The 23,756-nt window shown below is 43.6% G+C and overlaps 3 protein-coding genes across 4 annotated transcripts; 1 reads left to right on the forward strand and 2 right to left on the reverse strand.

Moving 5' to 3' along the window:
• Positions 1–657: 657 nt before the first annotated feature.
• LOC117136151 (nephrin) lies at positions 658–23,362 on the forward strand. 2 transcript variants are annotated; one of them, XM_033296870.1, is made up of 12 exons: positions 658–1,082; positions 17,908–18,435; positions 18,542–18,712; positions 18,795–19,085; positions 19,271–19,570; positions 19,697–19,987; positions 20,047–20,349; positions 20,422–20,706; positions 20,783–21,064; positions 21,161–21,963; positions 22,030–22,434; positions 22,666–23,362. In XM_033296870.1, the coding sequence occupies exons 1-12, from the start codon at positions 1,043–1,045 to the stop codon at positions 22,672–22,674; spliced, it is 3,708 nt and encodes a 1,235-aa protein (XP_033152761.1). In that variant the 5' UTR covers positions 658–1,042; the 3' UTR covers positions 22,675–23,362. The 2 variants fall into 2 exon arrangements, with proteins under 2 accessions (XP_033152761.1, XP_033152762.1); XM_033296871.1 differs by having other exon boundaries at positions 22,051–22,434.
• Positions 2,297–2,781, reverse strand: LOC117136154. Its single transcript, XM_033296873.1, has 2 exons — positions 2,685–2,781; positions 2,297–2,627 (listed from the first exon to the last, which is right to left on the reverse strand). Exons 1-2 carry the CDS (start codon positions 2,748–2,750, stop codon positions 2,358–2,360), a joined length of 336 nt encoding a protein of 111 aa, XP_033152764.1. The 5' UTR covers positions 2,751–2,781; the 3' UTR covers positions 2,297–2,357.
• LOC117136153 lies at positions 6,300–6,882 on the reverse strand. The gene is given in 3 exon segments (XM_033296872.1): positions 6,300–6,612; positions 6,615–6,638; positions 6,707–6,882. Coding segments are annotated over 3 exon segments (354 nt in total). The 5' UTR covers positions 6,770–6,882; the 3' UTR covers positions 6,300–6,345.
• Positions 23,363–23,756: the final 394 nt, after the last annotated feature.

Raw genomic sequence — 23,756 nt, forward strand, 5'->3', positions numbered from 1 at the left:
TCGTATACAAAACTCTTATACAGCTCTTATTGGCACTACCTCTTCTACAGAGCATTCAGCTTCGAAATGGTGCTTATACAGCTCTTATATGTATGCGACTCAAATTAGTTTGGTGGCGCCACTCTTCGAAGTCCCATTCAGCCATTTACAGATGTATCCTTATAAGAGTGCTTCTGCAAAATTAGCAGAGTCACAAACCTCTCTGGCGCCGAAGCAGTGAATGCTGTGAGAGAATGAACGATTGGTTCACGAACATAACTGGGAAAAACGAAGTCGAGTTGTTCTAAAAGATACGAGTGCGGGCTGCAAAAATCCAAATGGTTTTAGATACCAGGCATGTACATAGGAAAATTGTAGAATAAATATGAAAGAGTCCCTGAAGACGGAAACTGTAATTTTGTAGCTTAAATAAACATGTTTTTATTTCTGAAATGTATTTTTAACATAAAAAATAATAAAAAAATATAAGACCTGTTTTACTTATAAAGCATATATTGTATCTTATATGTCTGCCCTAGCGGTGACATGAACCTGTTACTATGTTTATTCTCTGTATAAGTTCGATGCCAACGTTTTGAAGTGGGTTCCAATGTTCGAGTTCGCTTCCATCTCTTGTGAGCCGCGCTTGGACCTGCCAGCTAAAAGATACAGATACTTTGCGTTTAGTCTTGGTCGGTCTGCGCGTGGTCTCTGTTGACAAACATTGGTGTGGCTCTCCAGTAGCGAGTTTATAGTTCAAAGTTATTGCGCCGAAACATACGAAAATATTACGAGCAACTAAATAAATAAATAAATACTTGATGGATATTTAATAAATCGCAGACAGCTCGCATATACTGCTAGTGGGAAATAAGTGCTTGGAAAATATGTTCTGCGAAATGCCTTGCAAAGTGCGGCCAAGCCTAGAATTGGCTGGAGCTTGTTATTAACCCGAAAGATACAAAACATAACAATCTGTAAACAAGTTAAAGTGAGCAAGTGAGTGAGTGAGTGAGTGTGTCGCAAGTCTACAACAAATTCCAACAATCAAGCAACCTACAAGATGCAGTTTTGGATAACTCTGACATTTGCAGTGCTCTTGGGTGAGTTATCGTCGAAAAGTAAAAATTGAAAACATATGAGCCGCCGCATCCGAATACGAATCCAAATCCGAAATGTAGCTCATAGATGACCGCTTGCAAAATGTCTGCGGCAAAAGTTCATGACATTTGGCGCCCGGGCCAACAAACACAAGAGCACACAAAAGGAAGATGAGTCTCTTGGAGAAGGGGACTCCTCCAGTGGCAGTCGTATCTTTCCATATGAAATGTGGTGTGCGATTTGGAGGGGGATGGCAGTATGGCTTTATGTCTAGATACTCCTTTGTCTGCTTGCTGGCTGCTTGGTTTTTGCCAGCGATTTTTAGTTTGTTTGCCGTTGACATTTAAACACTTGTTTTTTCGCTTACCCAGTCAACGGCGACTGCGGTGGTTGCTGCTGCTGCTGCTGCTGCGGTTTTTGCCTCACAACAAATAGATGTAGAGAATAATTTTCTTGCCACAGCCAAGTGTTGCTTTAACACACGGGTCGCCCACCAAACGCCGCAAACCCTCCTTTCGGCCATCCAGCCATATAGCCACCCAGTTAGCCAGTTAGCTAGCTAGCTACCAAGCTTTTACATGCAAAAAGTTTTTCGTATAAATTTTTTCACAGTTTCAGTTATTTTCCTCAACAATTTCTGCAGCCTCAACTTTTATTTTTTCCGCCTGCTTCGGCTGCTGTTTATTTGATTTATGCGACATAATTCAGGCGAACTTTGTGGCACACATAATTTAATTTTTGCCATCACTTCGTGGTGGTAAGGGAGTTGCAGAATGGGAAAGGTGAGGAGACCAAACCGAACCGGACCGGCACTTTAACTGACAAACATTGTTTCCTTTGCTTTTTAATTATTTTTACCTTCGCTACTGGGATGACAAAGTTGGCGCTTTTGTCTCGCATAGTTTGAGTTTTATTGTCGGTATTTGTTCATCTGTTAATTGAATACTATTTGCATTTCAAATTTGAATGAAGTTAAAAGTTACCATTTCAAATTCGTGCACTTGTCGAGTGCTAATTGCGGAGTGTTAAGAGTTTATGTTGCATTCAAAGCGTGTATCTATTAACTGCCTGTATCTGTATCTGTATCAAACCGAACTATCTGTTTGTTTTTTCTAATGCTACATGACGAATCTATTAGTGTGCATTAAGAATTCTTCATTAGCGTACTGTGAGTTCAGGAAGGAGAAAAGACAGCGGCGCTAAGTCAAAGATTAAATTATTGTTTTATGAACCGAGATTTATTACATTATTGTACCAAAGTTATAATACTTTAAAGTTTATATTCGTGTGAAAAGATCTTTCCAGAATCTTTCATCTAATTTCGGTGGAAGACACTTTCGTAATCCATCTGCGTACTTACATTTGCCATATTCATTCATGCTATGACATATTTCGGGTTCCGTGCCTTTAGGTAGATCAATCGGTGTAACATTTCTGATAATATCATATGCACATAATCCAACACATTGGAAATTTATATCCTTTGAACCCACAAGGAATTTTAATGCCTTAAGCTGAAACCGTATACAACTATACACATCGTCTACCTAATAAATATCGGAATATTATAATTGCCTTTAGTTTAAAACTTTGCTGTTACTTACTAGAGTAGAGTAAGACGATGGCGGACTCACGGTCAGCAAGATTACCACGGCAAACAACTTGATCATTTTGGAGACTGAATTTAAAGAGTGCAGTCAACTGCATAGCAGTCATCTTTTATAGGAATTTTCGCTCGTCCTATCGAATAAGTTGCCTCAATTATTGATATTCACGATTACTAAGGTTACAACTTACATATATCGTTTCCTTTAAAATGAAAATTTGAATAATGATTCTGTTCGGTGTATAAATATTTTATAGGAATCTTTACACGCTTTATTTAATTATTTACAATTTGCTTTTACAATGAATTCCGAAAAGCAATCAATTTTAATCAGTTTAGGAAAATGGCATTATTTAGAGTAGTCTGTAAATCGAAAGATCAAGCATTATTATCTTGGATGTTCCCAATGCAGCTGGACGAATCTATTAGTGAGCATTGAAAATGTTTGATTATCGAGCTGTGAAATGGTGGTATGAAAATAGTAAGCGATGCTAAAAAATCGACCATAAATCATGTGAAAAGTGTTCATGACTAAGCGATAAGTGTCTTTATTATGTACAATTGTGCTCCCTTAATTGTGCGTGAAAACACTAATTAACGATTTAAGCCGCTTAAATAGCCATAATTCTTCGAAATATATGTAAATAGTCTTGCTAAATGACGAAAAACTTCGCAGAACTTCGACACTTAGCACTGAAATCATGTTGGTCAAACAAAAAAAAAAAACCGCCGCAAATAATTAGGAGTAGACAACCCTGACAGGTTAGCCAGATCCTTGCAAGGAGCTAACTTCCTTGTGGCATTATAAGCACCTGCCCCTTGATGAACTCGCATATACGGAAAATGCAGGATATAAATACAAGGTTTTGCACGCGTCGAAAATTAATACAGACCATACAGCTGCAAAAGGCAAAAGAGCGCCAAGAAACCGCTGACCAAAAGGTAAAATAAACACAAAAAAATAATTAAGTAATACAAAAAAATAAGGGAAGCGAAGTTTGCAAGCTGCTTAAAGACGAAACACACCTGCCTGGGCACACTCCAAAAATTTTCATTCACCAACATACGAAATTAGTTTCATGCCCGCACATATCCACACTTTTTTTTTTGCCTCGTCTCTTTTTGTGGCACAACCTGAAAATTGAGGATGTGGTTTGAGGCGCCGCCGGAGGAGAGTGCGGAATTCACAAATCTCTTTTACCCACATTGAGAGCTCGTAGTCGCAGAGATATCCGTCCATATGTACTGTCAGCTTATAATCCGCAGACGATTTACATAGGCAAATTGAATTAGGGCTGCAAAACCTCGGCAAACAGTGTGGACTTAAAACCCGATTTGGCTTAATGCCGCAGCTAAAATGTGTTAGCACACAACTTTTCAGCATAAATCCTTCAACGGCATACTGAATCGTAGTGCACTGAACTTACTTGGGCTTAAGCCCAAGCTAATCGGTTGCCCAACTACTGCCACTTGGCCAGCACATATGTATGTAGTTAGTGTGTTAAAGCCACTTGCTCTGATTAAAAGCGGCAAAAAAGCACGCAGAAAGGAGTTAAAAAAATGAGTGCAAATTATATGACGAACGGGTTATGGGTTGCGTACCAGCACTCTAAGCCATAAAGAGCAAATGATGTTGGTACTAGCCTACATAAGGCGGCTCTTCAACTTGCTAACTGACCGCATTTGGCCAGACAGAACGGAACGGACTGGAGAGGCGATGTGATGTATGTGCTCCATTTGGATGGATTCCAAGGTATCATTGGGCCCAAGTGCTCACCTTATTACGAGGGTTTGCCCTTTCATATTTTCCACTTTCCAAAGGAGCGGCGAATTGAACTGCAAAAACATGCAGAACTGTGAATAAGATCAAGTTGATAAGCTTAAATGCCTTAAAATTAAAAGGAATATCTGGACATAATAAATAAATCGTCTTTGTTTTAGTTCTTAGTACTTGGCTTTGATAAACTCCCCATCTGATTAACCCTGCAGCCTTGGTAGCACCTAAAAAAAAGGCTGCATTTTTGCCACCTCATGCTTGCAGCTTTTTCCCAAGAAAATTGCATTCCTTGGCGGGATATATTTGTACATACCTATATATAGGTATATTTATCAGCCTGCATCTGCATCGGAAAGTGCCGCATAATTACAACCCCGTTCGTAACTTCTCATTTGCGAAACGCTCTTTCCATCGCAGACTTTGTCCCTGGATTTCCCCGCATCTGCTGGATGCCAAAGTAGCGACCCCAAACACAAAATGCTGGTCATTTGTTTTTATGTAAATACAAAATGTGCTGCCATCTTGCTGTTTTGTTAACTTGGCTTATGCACAATTCCTACTCCATAGTAGCTGAATTCCTTTTTGAAGCAGTATTTATTTGTCGGTTGGTGTAAACATTTCTATTTGGGCTGGCAGTTTTTGGTCAAAAGCGCAAAACATGTTGCCTATTATTTTTTGTGCAAATTCACTTCCGCCAGCAAGCCGAAAATGAGCAACCGAAAAGCAGCAGAAAATTGCTCGCAACTTCTTTGCTCGCTGGCTGCTTCAACATTTTCTTTTGTGCTGTAAAAATAAATAAGAGTTTATGAAAATTTGCCAAAGAGTATCAGCAACCAAAAAAACGGAACAAGAACAAAGTGGATTGGAGTGGAGTGGCTTTTCCTGTTCCACCATGAGAACCATTGTAGCCAAAAAGAGCTAAAAAGCTAAAAATCTAAAAAGCTGCCCATTTAAAAGGCGTTGACACTCCCCGCCAATTCGAATAAACACCCAACCACCCACCCGCTGGAAATTCGTGCTAACGAGTTGTCGTTGTTTGCTTTTCTCAACTGAAGAGTCGGGTCTTCAATAGGCCCATGGTTCCCCAAGCAAACCCCACTTTCCCTCCCATCTTTGTGCTAAATTGAACCAATTTTTTTTGCTCTTCCTCTGGCTTTTCCTATGTTTTTCCTATGTTTTTGTTTTCTACAAACATATTCTGTTTTTACGGCGCTGCGTTTTTTTTTTTTCGCAGTACTTTGCACGTCAAGTGAGTGAAAACTCAGCGCCGGAGAATGCGATTTCCAGCATGAGTGTGAATGCGAATGCGCTTTCAAAGCTCGCCTGCTGTCTATTCATGCGTGCCACACATCGACAGTGGGTGGTGGGTGGTGGTTTGTAGGTGGGTGTGTGGTGCTGCGTCGGTGGTGCAGGGCACCTCACATCCCACTCGTGTATCTACACGCATGGGGAAGGGCATGCGGATTTTTACGGATGAGCCATGCTCATGTAATTGATATTGTTGTTCTTTACGTTTATGTCGGATCATAATCGTTGCTTATCATAGCTAATTCTGATTTTAGGGCCAATGGTGATTAGGTATTATGCGTGTGATTTTATGATTATTTTTAAGCGTCACTCATGTTTCTTTTAACAAGCTGAAAAAATTGATTTTATTAATAAGTATATGTTCCGCTCTGCTGAAAAGTTTAAAAAGAGTAACTAAAATGCGTAAGTTTGGAAAGTATTTCTAGTACACCTGGTGTCATTCTTAAAATCCAAGTTGTATCGGTGTTATTGTGTTGCACACTTTATGTTGCACTTCGAAACTCAAACAATGTAGTGTTATCAAAGATATTATATCTAATGTTTCAATGTATTTTAAACACGTTCAGATACAATTTTACAAGTTGAATTCCCGTTTCAAGCACTGGAACACCAAATAACCAAGCTCACATTTGTCGCGATGCGATAGTTTGAGGCAGGGTTTTACCTTTACACCATACTTATCATAGCTCTCCGGTGATATGTTTAGTACTTTCAAATCGAATGGAGTTACCACACCATTGGCAATTATTTCAAGTTTTTCCATTTGGCAGTGGTAGAAGCACTTCACTCGACTGCTGTGCGGAAAATTTTCGAAGTAATCTGGGGTAATTCCCAGTTTTTTTTAGCACATTCCCTTGCTTCAGATTCCTATGAAATGCAGAAAATTCATATAAAAATGTGTTACAATTTAAAAGCTACAAAATACTAATACTCACGAATAAAGCAGATGACAGCGAAGCGACAGCCGTCAACAGAACCAGGCCAATGAATACTTTCATTTTGAGAACTACTAACGATCATGATTAGGCGACTGCTTTTATACCTTCTCTGGATGAGATATGGCATAAGTTGCTAAAATTATGACAAATTTGAATTTTTTCTAATTTACATCTTTGACCCTATTTTCGTGTTTGAAACTAAGTATTTGTATTTCTATTGTTTTGTGTAAGAATTTGAATGTAAAGACGATATATCCCTATAATATATTGTCACATTAACCCATTAAGAATTATGTATATCACGTGAGGCAAGTTGCTAATATAAAGGCGTGGTAAGTGCAAAACAGTTGACCAGTTCTTGCTAATCTTGGTGATGTAGTGACACCATGTACTGCTTATTTACCATATCCCATAGTCAGCTCGTGCTCATCGCACTTGGCTTTCCATCTGGAAGTGGAAGTGGGTGTGCGTAAGGTGTCAGTGGCACCTACCACGTCGACGTCTCGTACAAGCTGATACTCCTACATCAGCACGAGGACCCCGCCCTCTTGCCAACCAGTCTTGGCCAGCAGATGATGGAGCTGGGGATGGAGCTGGGGATGCAGATGGAGATGCAGATGGAGCCGAGGTTGCGGTGTCTGGGCCTATTGGCTGTTTTCTGTTTTCTGTTTTCCGCTGGCGAACTGTTGACTGCCAGCTTGCTTGCCACTTCACGGTGATGGCAGGGGATGGCGGATGGGTGGGTGGTTGCTGCTGGTGGTTGGTGGATATACAGCCGGGTTTCCATTGCATTTTCGGTCATTATTCAACGTCATTGCAGTTTGCTGCTGCGGTGGCAGCTTCAATGATGCATAATTTGTAGCGTTATATAAATGCAAACTGTGTTGATATTTTTTATGCTAATTGCATGCAAGTAAAACTTACACACACATACACATAGCCAGCTCCCTGTAATTACATGAACCCGTGGCGAAAAAAGAAAGTTGACAGTTAGGTGGCGTCAACGGCAGGTAGCAAACAAGTTGCAACTGCAACAGCAATTGTTGTCGCTCCTTATGACGCGACAGTAACGAGCAAACACAAATATACAAACAAACATACATATACATACTTGCATACATATGTGCATGCACACATGTGTGTACAGTTAGGTGTTTGTATCTGATATATGCAATTATGCATGACGCGCTCTTTCAGATCTCGAAAAAGATACAGTCGCCACGGAGCAGGCATAAAAAGATATTGGGTTAAAGATGTGTAACGTGCGAAGTTAAAGATGTTCTCCATTGAAACTGTGCAGAAATAACTGCGATTCGCGAGCGATTTCATAGGCGAAAGAGGCAATGAACTAAAGATTAAACCTTTTATGTGTAGCTTTCTTCCTACCAATTTCTATGTTAAATCTTTAGAAACCCCACGAAACTGATTTTATTACTTGCAAGCTTAAGTTTAGCTTAAGATCTCTAATGCATCATAGGAAGCCTATTTAATAGGATTAACCATCGAAGCAATTTACTTGCCAATAAAAACGAAATTAGCTTGAAATTAGCTTCATAAATGCTGCTCTAAAACTATTCAAACATACTAACTATAGATCAACCCTATTCCAACTCCATAAGAAACTATAAGTCTCTTCAAATGCCTATCGCGGTAAGCCAATTGAAATAGATTGACCACCAAAGCGGCCTACTTAGCAATTATTGTTTTATTACGGATAAGAAGCAAATCAATTTAGCCATAAATTCTCGCTTGCCAACCCGCGATTCATGGAGGGGATGAGTAAATAATTGGCATATAACGCCGCCTGGTAATTAATTAAGTTTAGCCTAAGCTGACGGCCAGCGTATTGCCAGTGTCATAAAAAAAAAGCACTGCCATAAAATGCGATGCGAATTACATGAAATTACGCAGGGGTGGCGGGAGTGGAAAAAATGCATTCGAGAAGCGCTTTCAATAAATTATCAAAGCCGAGTGAGAACCCTCCTCGATGGGCAATTGAATATGCGATTTCTATGGTCATTAATCTCGTTCATCGGATACGCCGACTGCTAAACAGCTCCTCTAAACTCGATTGCCAATTTGACTATGCAAATAGTGGCTGGAGTTGAATGCTCCGTGTTTTGTGACTTGCTTTGCAAGTGCTGCCAATTAACAAGCCCTACACATCGCAGCCAACTGTGTGTGTGTGTGTGTGTGTGTTTGCCTATGTGGGATATGTACATACGAGTATATATGTCTGCGAATCGATATTTACTCAATTAATTTATAACTTCCGCCAGCAGACAGAGATGGCTGGCGAGGCAGAGCGAGAGAGAGCGACAGAGCGATTTTTCATTCATAAAAAAAGGCTGGCGAACTGATGAAGCTCCGCTGATGTCGCTGCCTGTCAGCGGGTTTTTCAAGCCAACTTTGCCCGCTCTCCACTGCACAGGAAGCAATCATCGTGCTACAAGTCATATTAACTTACGCTGGGCGCACAAAAAATAAGTATATACCCATCTGGAGAGGGGGGACAAAAAACTCTGAGGAGAGACGGATCCAGAATCACGGCAAAAACAGAAGCAGCAGATGGGAGCTGAGAGTTGGTAACTGGCAACTGGGGATTGCTAACTGGGAAGATGGGGTTGTTGGATTTGGACCCGATCCTGGTCAGCATATGTTGTCCGGCCAGTTTGCGCATGCGAAAGTTGCACTCGAAACTATCAATGAAGGAGGACCCAAGTCCGAACCGGACCTGTTTTCCCCTCGATATATACACCCCTAGCCCCCTTTGGATAGGGGCTACCAGTCGAAAATGCGAGCAGGTGCACCACTTACCCACACTGGCAAACATTTCATAATGATGGATGGCCAACACAAACACATAGGCGCGCCTAAGCCGGTTTTCTCTTTTTTTTTCTTCTGTTTTCGAACAGCGTCAGTTGTTTGTATCTTTTTGTTTTGTTAGAGTTTTTTCCTCTTATTATTTCTCGTGTTGCCTCAATTAAACTGCCAGGGACGTGGTCGAAAACCCACAAGAGTGTACGGTAACTTTTGGCCAACACAAAAATAAAAAAAATGAGACTTCTGAAAACTGAATTAATAATGGGACGCGTCAATGTGAGAAATATATCAATTTTCAGTTGCAAATGCCGATAGGGGAGGGGAGTGTAAAGTTAATATTTAGCACTAACGAACTTTTCATGGAGTGCCCTCCAAACGGATGATTGATGGTTTAGATTCGAGTTAATAGAATGACAATAACCCAGAAGCCGTATGAGTGATGAGGGTGTGAGAATACCAAATTGCTAGGGACAGGATGTTTTTGTAAAGATAACATGAAAAAATACAAAGTATCTGAAGTGAACGCTTGAAAGATACCTCGTTCGGATCGTGAGATACAAATGTTTAATGGCAAACTAGGATAATAAAGATGGAATTTACCTATATATATATATTTACCTATATACAGATATAGAATTTCGAAGCTGTACAGGTAATCAATTTGTCCCAATTTCTGAGGCTCTTAGAACTCAAAGTGTTATTACCTATAGCTGGCGGCGTTTTTGATTCGATTTGATTCGGCTCCACGGCGGTGTTAATTTTGACAGATGAACATTTTGGTTGCTGGGCATGTAGAGCATGGCGCATGGGGCACAATGGCCAGCTTATCTATAATTTACATGTTCTGACTAAACTGGGACTCCACACAAAGCACCATGTTGCGTTGTCTCTGCTTAATTACGGCCCACAGAGTTGGCCTTTTGTGAAGCCTTTTGTCTTGGCCTCAAACTAATCAGCTCGCAGCCATTAATCTGGCCATAGTGTCTAGTTTCGATGCAGCGGTATCTCGATTATCTAACTTTCAAGAGAGAAGTTGTAGTCGCACCGAACGCTACGCTCGAGCAGTTTTTCAAAATGCCGCCAGATAACTTGAATTTCTGGCTCTTGGGTGACTATTCGACTGGCTTAGTAGTTCTGTATTGTTTTTTTTTGTATATTTTTGGTGGACTCATCAAGAGGCAAAAGTGCAAAATAAAAATGGGTTTTATGCCCCGACATTAAAAATTTGTGTTGTCTTTCAAATGGGAACCGCTGACAATTGCAGCCATGTTTGAGGTTGGCCCGCATCTGTTCACACGCTGCCTACATAAATCTCGAAAAGTTAATGAACGCATTCTTGAAAAAACAAGCATATTTGTACACATTTATATGGATAATGCCGACATTTTGCCCGGCAATCAGCCGACCATTAAGTTTTATAAAAACAAATGGGTGAGCACACGGTCGGTCTCTCAGTCAATGGCAAAGTTTTTAGCTGCATACATAAATAAAATTAAACAAATGCTAACAAAAACAAGAAGAAAAGTTTAAGCCGGGCCTGAAGTGTGCGGGTGCCAAAATAAATGGCATAAAATACGATCGCTTGTGTCTATTGATTAAAATAGCAAAATATGTATTTTTAAAAGAGGAAATGGTAATTTTCTTCAAAAAGCCATCAAACTATATCTATATATATATATATATCAAACAAATGCCAACCAAAATCGCCATTTATGTATGTATAAGTTTATGGAGCTCATAATTTTACGTATTAATTTGCATAGCCATGAATTCATTTCTGTTGGTTCGTTTGAATATATGTTCTGCAATTTCGAATTTACGGATTTTTAAGTTTTATTTTTATTTTTTTTAATTTTGTAAAATTTCCAAGCACTCATTAGAATGCTGTATTTTTGTATTTTTAGCTAGCATATGAATCGGGTTTCCGTTCGAATAGCGCACTGAATTTTTAATGAACATATTTTTAGGGGCTTCATAATGTTGATAGAGTCGACTAAACTAATTTTGCCTCACAAAAACAAAGTTCAGAGCTTCAATAAAAACGGCAAAAATATGTTGTTTGACCTTTTGGCGAGACAGGCCCGACAAGCCAACTCAAGTCAGCCAATGTACCGCTCGGGGCCCAGACATTATAATTATGCAGCTGCCACATGCACGGGGGCATGGAATCGAGGAGCAAGTTGCTCGGAGTGGGGCAAGAGGTGCAATCGACAGCGGTGCAAGCGACTTCTTGGCATTTGAGCCAAGCGACAAGTGCAGCCGTCGTCGATCGCCGTCGTTGGCCAATTCAGTGCGGCATTAAACTAAGCCGTCTCCAAGCCAAGAAAGCAGTCAAAGCCAGGTGCGTGCCTTGGGTTCGCAAATGCCCAGACCCAGACACAGACGGATCCGACTCCGAATCCGACTCGGCCATACCCATACAAACTTACATACTCGCTCTGCTCTAGCTAAATTTAAATTCAGTTTAATATGCGCCGCGAACTGAGAGGCAAAAGCCCACGTCTTCTGTGGTCTTTGTAGAGCCATTCATATGGCGGTTACCATTCATAAGCCCGTAGTTTTTTTTTTTCATATGTATATGCCAGGTATATTATAGCTATATCTCTTTTACCTGTTCACAGCACGTAGGTTGTGTCGACGGCTCTCTTAGTTAGTTTTGCCCCTCTTGAACTGGTTTCGGCTTTGATTTCTTTATGAGTCTATTGCTGGACCGTTTTTTACTACCTCTGGCCAGCTTTTGTCCGATTTTGTTTGCTCAAATAGCCAACCGTCGACGTGGAGACCCTCGTGGGTCTCCCAAGAGTGTGGAAAACTTTTACAGGATATTGGGGGAGAGGAGAAAAAAAAATTAATTTTCCATGGCAGCAAAAGTTTAACCATTTGCAGGAAATCACCGCACCGAGTTTTACGGTTCTACTAAATAATATTTTCTTGCATATCTTAAGGAAGAGCTCGGCTCGACTTTCCCTTTCATCCCATTTCCTCGAACTAAATTATTTTATATACTTAGATGCTAGGTGCTCCAAAGGGGGTTTTTATGATTTTCAATTTATGACTAATAAAATTTGTAAATTTTGTTTTTGTTGCTGTCTCAGCCTTGTGGGTGTTCAAAACCTTCTAACCCACGCATATGGCAGTTGACAAAACTGGTTGGTCGAGGCGGATTGACAACCGGAGTGGCTTACAGTCATAAAATCATCAAATCTATTACTGTTCTCCCTGTGTTTTTATTACACTCGACATCGAGAAAAATTGATTTTTATTTTTCCCGCCCCACCGAATTGGTTTAATTTCGACGCAGGCTTTTATAGTATTTAATTCGTTATGTTTCCTTGTTTTTTTTATGGCTGGATGGATGAAAATAGTGGATATATGTATGGTTTTACTAAAGCCTTATACTGTGCGGGCAGCATTTCCGCTGCCAAACACTTTAATTCAACATTTTAGCTGACATTCCTGACAAATTCCCGACTTGCTATAAATTCAGATATTCGCATCCAAACTGACCAAGCCGCAAAATACTTTCAATTTCGCATGGAAAAAAGTTTACTCTTGCGGTGCAGCAACAATTTTCAAAAATATTCTATGGCATAGCCGAAAAAATAGTTGACACAACCGAGCGCGGGGGAGGGGGGGCAACATTTTTGTATTAATTAACGAAAGATGAAAGTCCCGAAACGGGAGGGTCTTCACTCGAGAGTCGGGGTCACATCTCCATCCATCCCCCAGTTTGTGTTCATCTAAAATGCTCATGAAGCAGAAAATAATTAATGTTAATGCCTTCAAATGGAATCGGTGTGGCCTCTTGGACGCTCTAATTTGTGCAGACCGCAGAGTTCATAGCAAATTAGTTGATTAGTTTAACGTCGATGGGGCCGAATGGGTCCGAATTGACGGCTCTTGGCATTTGATATTGGCCAGACCGGGTCGCATTTGTTCAGCTGCAAATTTTATAATTCAATCAGTGCTCAAACACACACTGTGCCGCCCAGACAGAGACTTGGTAATGCGGCAATTGGAGGATCAGGATGCTGCGGCTGATGCGGAGGGGCACAACAATAAACAAACATTTCGAGGTCGTTAAGGCTCCTTGATCCCCAGACCCACCGCCCCACTCCCCTCCATCATACTCACACTCTCGATTCGCGTGATTCAAATGCGTTTTATTGTGAATTTATTAAGCGTGCCCAGGGCGCACATTAAAAGCCGACTGGTCGTCGGTTGACACTCAAGTGAGGGTATGCGGGTTGCCGGCGATGATTAAGGCGGTTATGGGTCAGCAATAAACTTGGCCATAAGCGGAGCATCCAAAGCCACCGAAATTTGGGGTTTCAGTTGGAGATGGAGATACTAACTGGCTTACCCTTGAAGGCAGCGGAAAGAGTATTTTCGTTTTGAGATTAAGATCTTTCGACAAAATTCATCTTAAATTTTTGGTATTGGCCTTGTTGGAAAGTCTCCCAATTCTGAAAAAGAATTCCACTCTTTATACCAATTTCATTAAAACCCTTGCCAACCAACCATCTGGCTTATATCACCATGAGGACAGACAGAAATCCCAACGACGTCAGAGTGGCTAAAAACCGCTTATGTGTCGGCTGAAAATCGGATCGGCTCACATTTTAGCCAAGTCTAAGTCGCTCTCTGCCTTCGTAACTCAGCCCACAGCACATGTGGAAAATAATTGTTATGGCCGTACCGAAATCCTTTCCCTTGCCATTTAAAACAATTTGAAACACTTTGCCGGCGCTTAACATGGCTGACAACAAATTTGACACACCAAAAGCCGCTTTAATCAATATAATAAAAGACATTTGTTCACTTACCAAGCCAGTCAGCGAACCAGCAAAACGAAAAAAGCAAAAAAAAATTGGTTAACAGGCGCAGATAAAGTACACAAAACGCAAACAAAAAATTTAATTAAATTTATAACGCAAAGCCGCAAAACCCAGAGAGGAGATTTATGTGCCCGTTAATTTTGTCAAAGCGAGTAGATGCCGGCTAAGTGTCCTGCCGGCTAAAAGGAGTGTGCACACACAACCATACCGCCACCACCACCACCAACAACAACAACCAGTGCCATGAGAAGGCCAAAAGCAACAGCAAACGAACGAGAAAAAACCTCACCGGATTTCCTGTGATATGCCACAATATTTTCCATTAACGCGCTGGAGTTACCAGAAACTGGCATCGTGAGCGAATAAACTGGAAACTGGTCTCGATAAGGAAAGCGACTGAGCACACGCAGGAAAAAAAAGAAGGAGCGAAAGAGGAAAAACAAAAGGGCCAAATGTGCGTTGGTCCAGGCCACTTCACTTTACTCCGTACCCTGGCTAGCTGGCTGGGCACTCGATTCTGGATTGTGTCTCTAGGCCTCACAGCCTCTCGAACTCACCATCTCACCCTCTGCGACAGTTGCCGGCTTTGTATGAGTTAATGACTTGTAGATAGTTTAACTTACAAAGCAGCCAGCAGGCCATCTAGGCCCGATGCTCAAGTCGATGGCCAACACGAATGGCAGTGGGCTAAAGCGGGCCCAAACGGGCCGGGACCTTCGAGTGCGATTGCGTTGCGTTGGCCATTAGTGCGACATCCGGCGTTGCGCTTCGCTTGGCTTTGCCACACGTAACAACTCACGTTAGAGATGCGCGAAACACACATTGGCGATTCCATCATGGTACTGATAATAACAAATACAGAAAAAATCCTTTTCCTTTTCAAAACGATCCTTTTCGATCAGTAACTCAGCAGAAAACTGCGAAACTGAAAATGGAGTGCTGCTAATGAAAGCCAAATGCAGACCAAACATTCTGCACGAGGAGTCGCTTAGTAATTCAGGCATCTCTGGGTCCTGCGTCCTGCTTCCGGCCAGGACCTGCCGAGCTCGAAAACTATTAGCAGGCTTTTGAGGCCAGCACACTCACTTAGCTTGCGGCCAGGAATCGACTTTGGCATAGGCTCAGCCGCAGGCACATAGGCAAATCCGTAGGGGAAGTGCTCCTTCGAACCCTCATATCGACATCGTCATCATCATCGCCATCACCATCATCGAGTATGGACGTACGCTTTGCGGTTAGGCAGTTAGTTTAGTTTGCGTACAATTTGTGGGACCAGTTGACAATTACAGCTGCCCCTGGGTACCCAAACTTCCCGGCGACTTGGCCACTGACCACTGGCCAGAACGACGGATGGCTGGATGGCTGGATGGCTGGCTGACTGGATAGCTGACTGGTTGGTTTGGAAACCCATGAATGAAATGCTAAACCGGTTGGGCCTTTCGGCCTGCTGCTCATCTTTCATTTACTTTGCACTTACTTCACCCAGTCGAGTGTGTGTTTTGTAGTCTTTCCTTCTTTTAGTTTGCTGGCTGCTTCTTTGCTTCCTACTGTCACACTTCAAGGATTTCTTTGTTGGCCATCCTGGCCTGCATATGTGTGACAATTACCCTCTGTATATTGTGTGTTTCTTCGTGCCAGCGGGGTGGCTTTCCTGTCGCTCCTGCGTCTCGCCGCTCTCTTGGCCATAAACCCACAGTGTCGTAGCCATATAACCATCTACCCATCTACCATAAAGCCGTCTTCCCATCTACCCGTCTTCCTCCCGTAATGACACTAAATGAGTTGTATGCAAGTTGCAGCGGGCTGGGTTTCAGTTTTCTCTGTTTTTGTCGTCATTGTCAGTGCAAAAACCTGTCAAGTTGCGCTGTTTTTTGTTGCCTTCTTTTTTTTTTTGTTTTGGTTAATTGCCGCAGGAAATGTTCTGGCAGTGGCGAGTTGGTCAACTGTCGCTTGGCTTAATTGCTTGAACTTTAACCGGCTGAAATGGCAGCGAATGCAAATGGAGGCGCCCTCAAAAACGAATGACTAACTTTGCCACTGGGTGGGTGGGCCATTTTATGCCGGCCACATTTCCGTTCCGACCCAATTCATATCCGCCGCACTTCTTCTCGTTCAAGACCATCTTGTCCGCTGTCTTCCCAGACAAATAATCAATTAATCCGCCGACGGAGTCCACGACAGAAACGTTTGTTTTGTTTATTTGCCCAAGCATTTGTGGCCACGATTCACGCAGCGCACAGTGGCACCGAAACCAGTTTAATTGAGCAATGTTCGGCGAAATAAATTAATTATAAATTAAACTTGTTTCGATTTGGGAGGGGGAATTAAGAATGTTATTAGAGATTTTCGCTTGATAAATGGCCAATTCATTAGTCCAAGCTGGGCGGGAATTATCTAACGCAGTCAAGGCGACAGTTGTCTTTAGCTGGGTAATTTATAAGAGCTCTCGATCGGCAAATGATTAATCGCGCATTATTCGCCAGCAGGTTATTATATATCTGTATAATCTTCCATTTAATTGCCTGATCGGAGCAGTTCGAAAATGGAACTTTCTCTGGCACCCACACATCAGTTACTTTCCGATTTCCCATCGCATCAGCGTCAGTGTGCGTGAGTTGTCAATGCTTTTATATACCTATGTAGATTGCCCTAATGCTGATTAGGTCGACGACAAATAGACACACACTCATGGGCATAAAATATACATATGTACATTGTACATACATATATACCCCGAGTGAGTAGGCCGCTCAATTTGGTATCGAACGTGGCCCGGTCGTTTTTCCTAAGACATTTTAATGCTAATGAGCCGCAAGCTGTAGACCTACTTTAGCCTAGGTGTGGGCCGATTCAGCGTCAAACTGCCTGGCGGAGAACAGAAAAGACCAATGGACATGGACGGACAGATAGATAGATATACATCCCATGTCTCAATGACAGCCTGAGAGTTGAGTTCCCTGCCCGGCTGGCACATGTGAGTCGAGGAGCGGAAAGGAAACGACTCGAATCGAATCGAATCGTATTGAACTGAAATCGGTGGGGGGAAATAAAAGAAGTTGTACCAAATTAGTGCGATGTGACTGAGCGACGTCGTCGGGGCTTACGCTTAAGTAATGTGTGTTTTATGTGTGGGCCGTAAAACTGGGTAACCATCGCCATCTGACTCCGTATCCGACTCCGACTCTGACTATGACTCTGACTTCGATTCCGATTCCGATTGCGAGTCCAACTGAGGGCCCTGTCAGGTCGACATCCATGTCGATTCGATGCCAATTGAACTGTTCCCATTGCCGATGCACTTGGCAAACTACGTGCGCAAATGTCGAACGTGCCGATTAACCATGCGAATTTCCTTTCCATCTCGTTTGCTTCTACACGGAGAAAAAACTCATGTATTTAGCCATCAAAATTGCAAGTACACTAAATAATATAGCCTATCGTATATGGTTTTAGTTTCAATTGATAGAGCTTAGACTTTAAGACTAGATTCCTTAAGTTTAAATTACTAACCTACGACTTCTTTTCCTCTCTGTACAGCTACGACCATCTGCCACGTAATGGCCGCAGTTACTGCTCCAACTCCGGCTGCTCAGGTGGCATCCCCACCTGTGCAAAAGTTTCACCTGACGCCCCACGATCTGCAGATACTCGAGGGCACCGACACCCTCCTGCGCTGCGAGGTGTCCAATCGGGCGGGTAAAGTCCAGTGGACCAAGGATGGCTTTGCGCTGGGATTCTCGGCGGTAATTCCCGGATTCCCACGCTATTCTGTGCTGGTGGATGCCAAACAGAATGCCTACAATCTGCAGATCAAGAACGCCACGCTGGAGGACGATGCCGAATACCAGTGCCAGGTCGGTCCTGCTGCTGGAAATCCCGCCATTCGTGCCAATGCCAAGTTGAGCATAGTGGCTGCTCCGAGTAGCATCGTTATCGAGGGCTATGCCCGGAATGCCCGAGTGGAGGTGGAGGAGCGCCAGAATCTTACGCTGCACTGCATCGCCGAGAACGCCAATCCGGCGGCGGAGATTGTCTGGTTCCAGGGCGAAGTTCCAGTCACTACGGGTGAGTTCAAGTCATCTTACACCATAGCTACTAAACTATAATAATAATACAAACTTTAAAGCCTTAAATCAATATCAAAATTATGACAAATTTTCTCGCCGTGTAGCCCCCATCGTAACGGTGAATCAAACTGCCCCGAAGCGATTCACAACTAGCTCCACTTTGCACCTGCAGCCGCGCGCCGAAGACGATTACAAGGAGTTCTCCTGCGAGGCGCGTCACAAGGCTCTGCCCCCCGATGTACCGATGCGCGCCCAGGTGCAGCTCTCCGTACTCTGTAAGTGTACCCCGGATTGTCGTCCTTTGTGTGTGCGTGCCGGCAGAGTTCCTAATCCAAAATCCCTTTGCCAACCCCACAGATCCGCCCGGCGCTCCGTTCTTTGAGGGCTACAGCCAGGGTGAGACCCTGCATCGCGGCCAAGAAGTTCAAATCGCCTGTCGTAGCCGCGGCGGCAATCCCCCCGCCCAATTGACTTGGTACCGAAATGGCGTGGCCATCAGTTCACCACAACGCACCTCGGGCCGTCTGTCGGAGAACGTTTACAAGTTCACCGCCGCCGCCGAGGACAATGGGGCTAATTTGGTGTGCGAGGCCAAAAATCTGCTGGCGACAACTCCCCTGCGCGCCGAACTCAATTTGACTGTCTTATGTAAGTTTTCCAGCCAAAGCAAAGCCATAAGCCATATTTACTTTTTCGGGGATTATCTTTAAAGCAAATTTAAGTAGAAATACAAAATATATGCATTAAAGCCTATATTAAATACTTTCTTGGCACACTAGACTTGTGATAAATGTTTCGATTGATTAAAATATCAACATTTTTTCACTGTGCAGATGCTCCCAAGGATGTTTATCTGAGCGGCGCCAATCAGGCCAAGGTCGGCGATTCCGTGCAACTGAGCTGCGTGACAGCGCCTTCGAATCCTCAGGCCCGGATTAGCTGGTCCATAAATGGCAGACCGCTGGACAATAGCACCTATAAGACGACCAGTAGCTCCGACGGTGGCTGGGTCAGTAGTTCCAACATCAGCTTGACCATCGATTCGCAGAGCAGGACTTTCATCGCCGTTTGCCACGCCCTCAACACGGAACTCACTCAGAATGTGGTGGGATCACACACCGTGAATGTGCTTTGTAAGTTTTCCCAGCCCTAACACCAGTTAACTAACATGAGATCTTATCGAGAAACTATATCAGCAGCACTTGAGAGATGTAATTAAATTATAATTTCATTATTTTTCCCATTCATCCCCTTTTCAGACCCCCCTTCGCCACCCCTGTTGACGGGCTATAATGATGGTGATATCCTTATCTCGGGATCGATTTTGAAACTTCAGTGCAGTTCTGCTGGCGGCAATCCTCCACCGACATTGCAGTGGTACAAAAACGATAAGATCATTAATGCTCCCTCCAAACTGGTGGACAGTAAAATCACCTCCGAGTTGTCACTTTTGGTAAACGCATCTGATAACAATGCCATCTATAAGTGCAAGGTTCAAAATGCAGCTATTGACATACCACTATTTGCCACCAAAACATTGGGAGTTCATTGTAAGTAGCGGTTATCTTTCTATAGGAATAAGAAACTAAAGGGTTATTTCCCATCTTAGTTCCTCCCGAAACGGTTAAGATCAGTGTGGTGCCCAAGAATCTAGTGCCTGGCATTCGAGCCAAGCTGATCTGTGACTCCAGCTCTAGTAATCCGCCGGCGAAGATTAGCTGGTGGAAGGATGGCATTCCCGTCGAGGGTCTTAACTTGGCCAACAGGCCCGGCCTCTGGGGCGGTTCGGTGTCTACGCTTGAGATGTACGTTAACATAACCCAGGATCTGGATGGCATTGTCTACACTTGTCAGAGTCACAACGAGGTTCTGCAGCGCAGTGTTCACGAAACCATCAGCTTGGATATACTTTGTGAGTAATGCTGATAGTTCATATATCTTGGGGAGGTCAACTAACCATGCCCTAAACCCCTCATTCCCCCAGATCCCCCCAAATTCGAGACGCCACAGAGCACCACCTTCGTGGGCGTTGAGGGAGCGCCGTTCCATGTGGAGCTGCTGGCCAGCGGAAACCCCATGGTAATTAGCTATACCTGGACCAAGGACGGCCTGCCCATTAGCAGCAATAGTCTGAGCGGGCAGCGTTTGATCTCCGACGGACCTCGTCTCAATATCAGTCGTCTCAGTCGCAATGATGCGGGTGTCTACATCTGCGAGGCGCTCAATAGCCAGGGCACCGCGCTGCTGGAGATCCAAGTGGCCGTGGAATGTGAGTACTAACTTGGCTCCAAAGCTGACCCTCAAAACTGGAGCTGATTTTTTATTTGTTTCACCTCAATTCATAGATGCCCCCACAATTACGGCGGTTAGCGAGGGTCGCAGTTTTGTGGCCGGCGAACCGGCGGTCTTGGCCTGCCACATTCAGGCCCGCCCGCTAGAGGCCGCTCATGTGCGCTGGTCCCGCGACGGCTATGATTTGGCCACGCGCACCATATCGAGTTTTGAAAATGGCACCGCCCTGCTGCAGATCGCCAGTGTGGAGCGCAGTGATATTGGCAACTTCACCTGCATTGTGGACAACCAAAGAGGAGCTCCCGCGGCGCAAAACGTACTTCTGGTGGTGCAAAGTAAGTGGTTTTACCAAGGCTTAATTATAAGTTTTAAATAGCAAAAATCAATTGGTTTGCTAATTATAATTTTTTATATATTTTTAAACCTTTTAGCTGCCCCTGAAATTGACCACTCACCCGGTTTCACCCGCTATGCCGCCCGTTTGGGAGTTCGTGCCCAGCTGATCTGCAGATCCCTGGCCTCGCCGCAGCCCAGTTTCATTTGGCGTCGTCATGGCAAGGATCTCAAGATGCAGCGGCGCAATAAATTCAAGAGTGTGGAACGCCAGGTGGATGCCCTGAACTTTGAGTCAGCTCTGCTGATCGAGAACACTTCGCCGGATGACTATGGTCAGTACGAGTGTGTGGTGCGAAATGCTCTGGGACAGGCGAGTACCACCCTGGAGTTTAGCAAGCCCTCCCGCCCGGATGCTCCTCTGCAGCTGAGGGTGGGCAATGTGAGTGATACGGGAGTGGATCTGAACTGGACTCCCGGCTTCGATGGTGGCATGCAGACCTATTTCCGACTGCGGCTCAAACAGCACGGCGAGGATAAGTACAAGTACGTGGACGCCAAGCCTGGATATCAGAACATATCCCTTGATGGCCTGAAACCAGGAGCAACCTACTACTTCTCCGTGATGGCCGCCAATGAAGCGGGTGGCAGTAAATTCATGCCCGATATCAAGTTGACCCTCAGCAAAGGCTCGCAGCCCCATTCGGCGGAGTACACCGAAAAAGACGAACTGCCCAATGTGATGATCATTGGAATCACCTCAGCAGCCATGGTTCTGTTGGTTCTGAATGCTGCCCTAGTGGCCTGGTTCGTGATCCGCCGGCAGAACAAATCCCAGAGCGAAGCGGAGCCGAGCAACGATGATGTGTACTCCAAGGATGACAGTCAGTCTGTCTACAAGGTAAGTGCTTCGCTCGATTAACCCACTAATCAAATCTAACCGACTAAATTTCGAAATTCTAACCAGCTGCCCATCACTGCTTTGCAGGCGGATGTTCAGAAGAAAGCAGCCGCCTCCACATATCTCGTGGAGAACGTGGACATTATCCAGTCAACGGCGTATCCGCCGAAGTACCAGGAGAGCTCCATGTGCACCCCGCCCTATCCGCTCTGCAATCCGGACTTCACCCGGACCCTGCCGAATCCGAAGCGGCACAGTCAGCGGAACAGTGCCACGGGCATGATCGAGGGCATGCAGATGCGCTCCAAGGACGATCACATGCTGATCTCCAACGGACTGTACATACCATCACCGTCGCCCGCCTCCTCCCTGGTGATCAAGGGTAGCTACATATCCTCACCATCGCCAGCGCCGCCAGCAGATGGATCGTACTTCAATATGAGCGACAAATATATGTCCTATCCGCCGGTGGTAAGTTGAAAACCTGAAACAAGTTCCTCTAGATACCCCAACCAACACTTTTTTTTTTGTTGGTATAATTATAACGAGATATTTCGAAATTTATGCTGTTTCCCATAATGATCCAGATCAATCTTGAGATTTTCCCACTCCCCAATCATTAACAGCTTGTTAGAAACAACCTGTATTTATCGCATTTCTAACAACCTCTCCACCTGCCCGCCTCTTTCCTCTCATCCGCAGACTTACTAAGCCGTGCTGAGCATCAATGACAGCCAGAAACTACCCAACCCAGCCAAATCCAGCTAGACTGATTGACATACATCATTCTTAATCACCATCGGAAACACGAAACACGAAGAACTTGACTGTCATTTCGTTAGGATTGGTTGTCGTTGGCCATTGCTGTTGCTGTTTGGTTTTATTGAATGTTTTATTTTTATTTTATGCTTGTAATTATTACTATATGACGTTGATTATTACGGAGCGCAAATGGAGAAACCATGTTGAGTGTGTTTTGAGAAAAGACATTTGCATGCGGCGCTCGAAGGCTGTGATAAGTACCTGTGCCCAAAGCTCTGGAGACGTTGGCACCAGCACCACCGCAACTCGCAGATGGAAACACGCAGGCCAAACGTTTGCCACAAGACCAATTCATTCGGTGCCCCCACCCCACAAAGAAACCGAAAGATACACCCATCAATTGGGTGTAGAAGAGGTGCTCGGAATATGGGATATTGGTCTGGCCACGGGGCAGGTGCGCAACCCGTTCTACAGAAATGCCTGCCCTCCACCCACTTTTAGTCCACCACAACACCTGAACCCGAACATCGGAGAAGCAGAAGCAGCAGCATTTTAGTAGACACCACAAAACAAAATAACAAACAAAAAACAAAAAAAATAAGAAAGGATGGGGAATCGAACGAACAACAGAACACTCTCAAAATATTAATTCGTAGTAAGGTCTCTCGATATTAAGTAGTAGGAATTACGCATTTTAGCATTTAGCATAAATATTATGGCGAGTCTGTCGAGTCGTGACTCAATCTCATTAGCAGTTGTTCATGTTTAAGCTATAGGACATACCAATATTTATCAACATACGTACTAAAAGCATAAACATAAATGAATATACAATATACACACACTCTCAACGAAGACCGTAACGATTCGAAATCAGCAAAACGAAATAGCGACGAATTCAATTATATAAATATTTTTAAGTGTGACTTTTGAGCTAGAGCTAAGGATCGAGACGTAAAGTATATTCAAAATACATATTTACAGCATTCAGCGACATTCTTTTTATCATGCATGACAATAATTATATACAT

The sequence above is a fragment of the Drosophila mauritiana genome, chromosome 2R, assembly GCF_004382145.1.
Source record: "Drosophila mauritiana strain mau12 chromosome 2R, ASM438214v1, whole genome shotgun sequence".
Lineage (NCBI taxonomy): Eukaryota > Metazoa > Arthropoda > Insecta > Diptera > Drosophilidae > Drosophila > Drosophila mauritiana.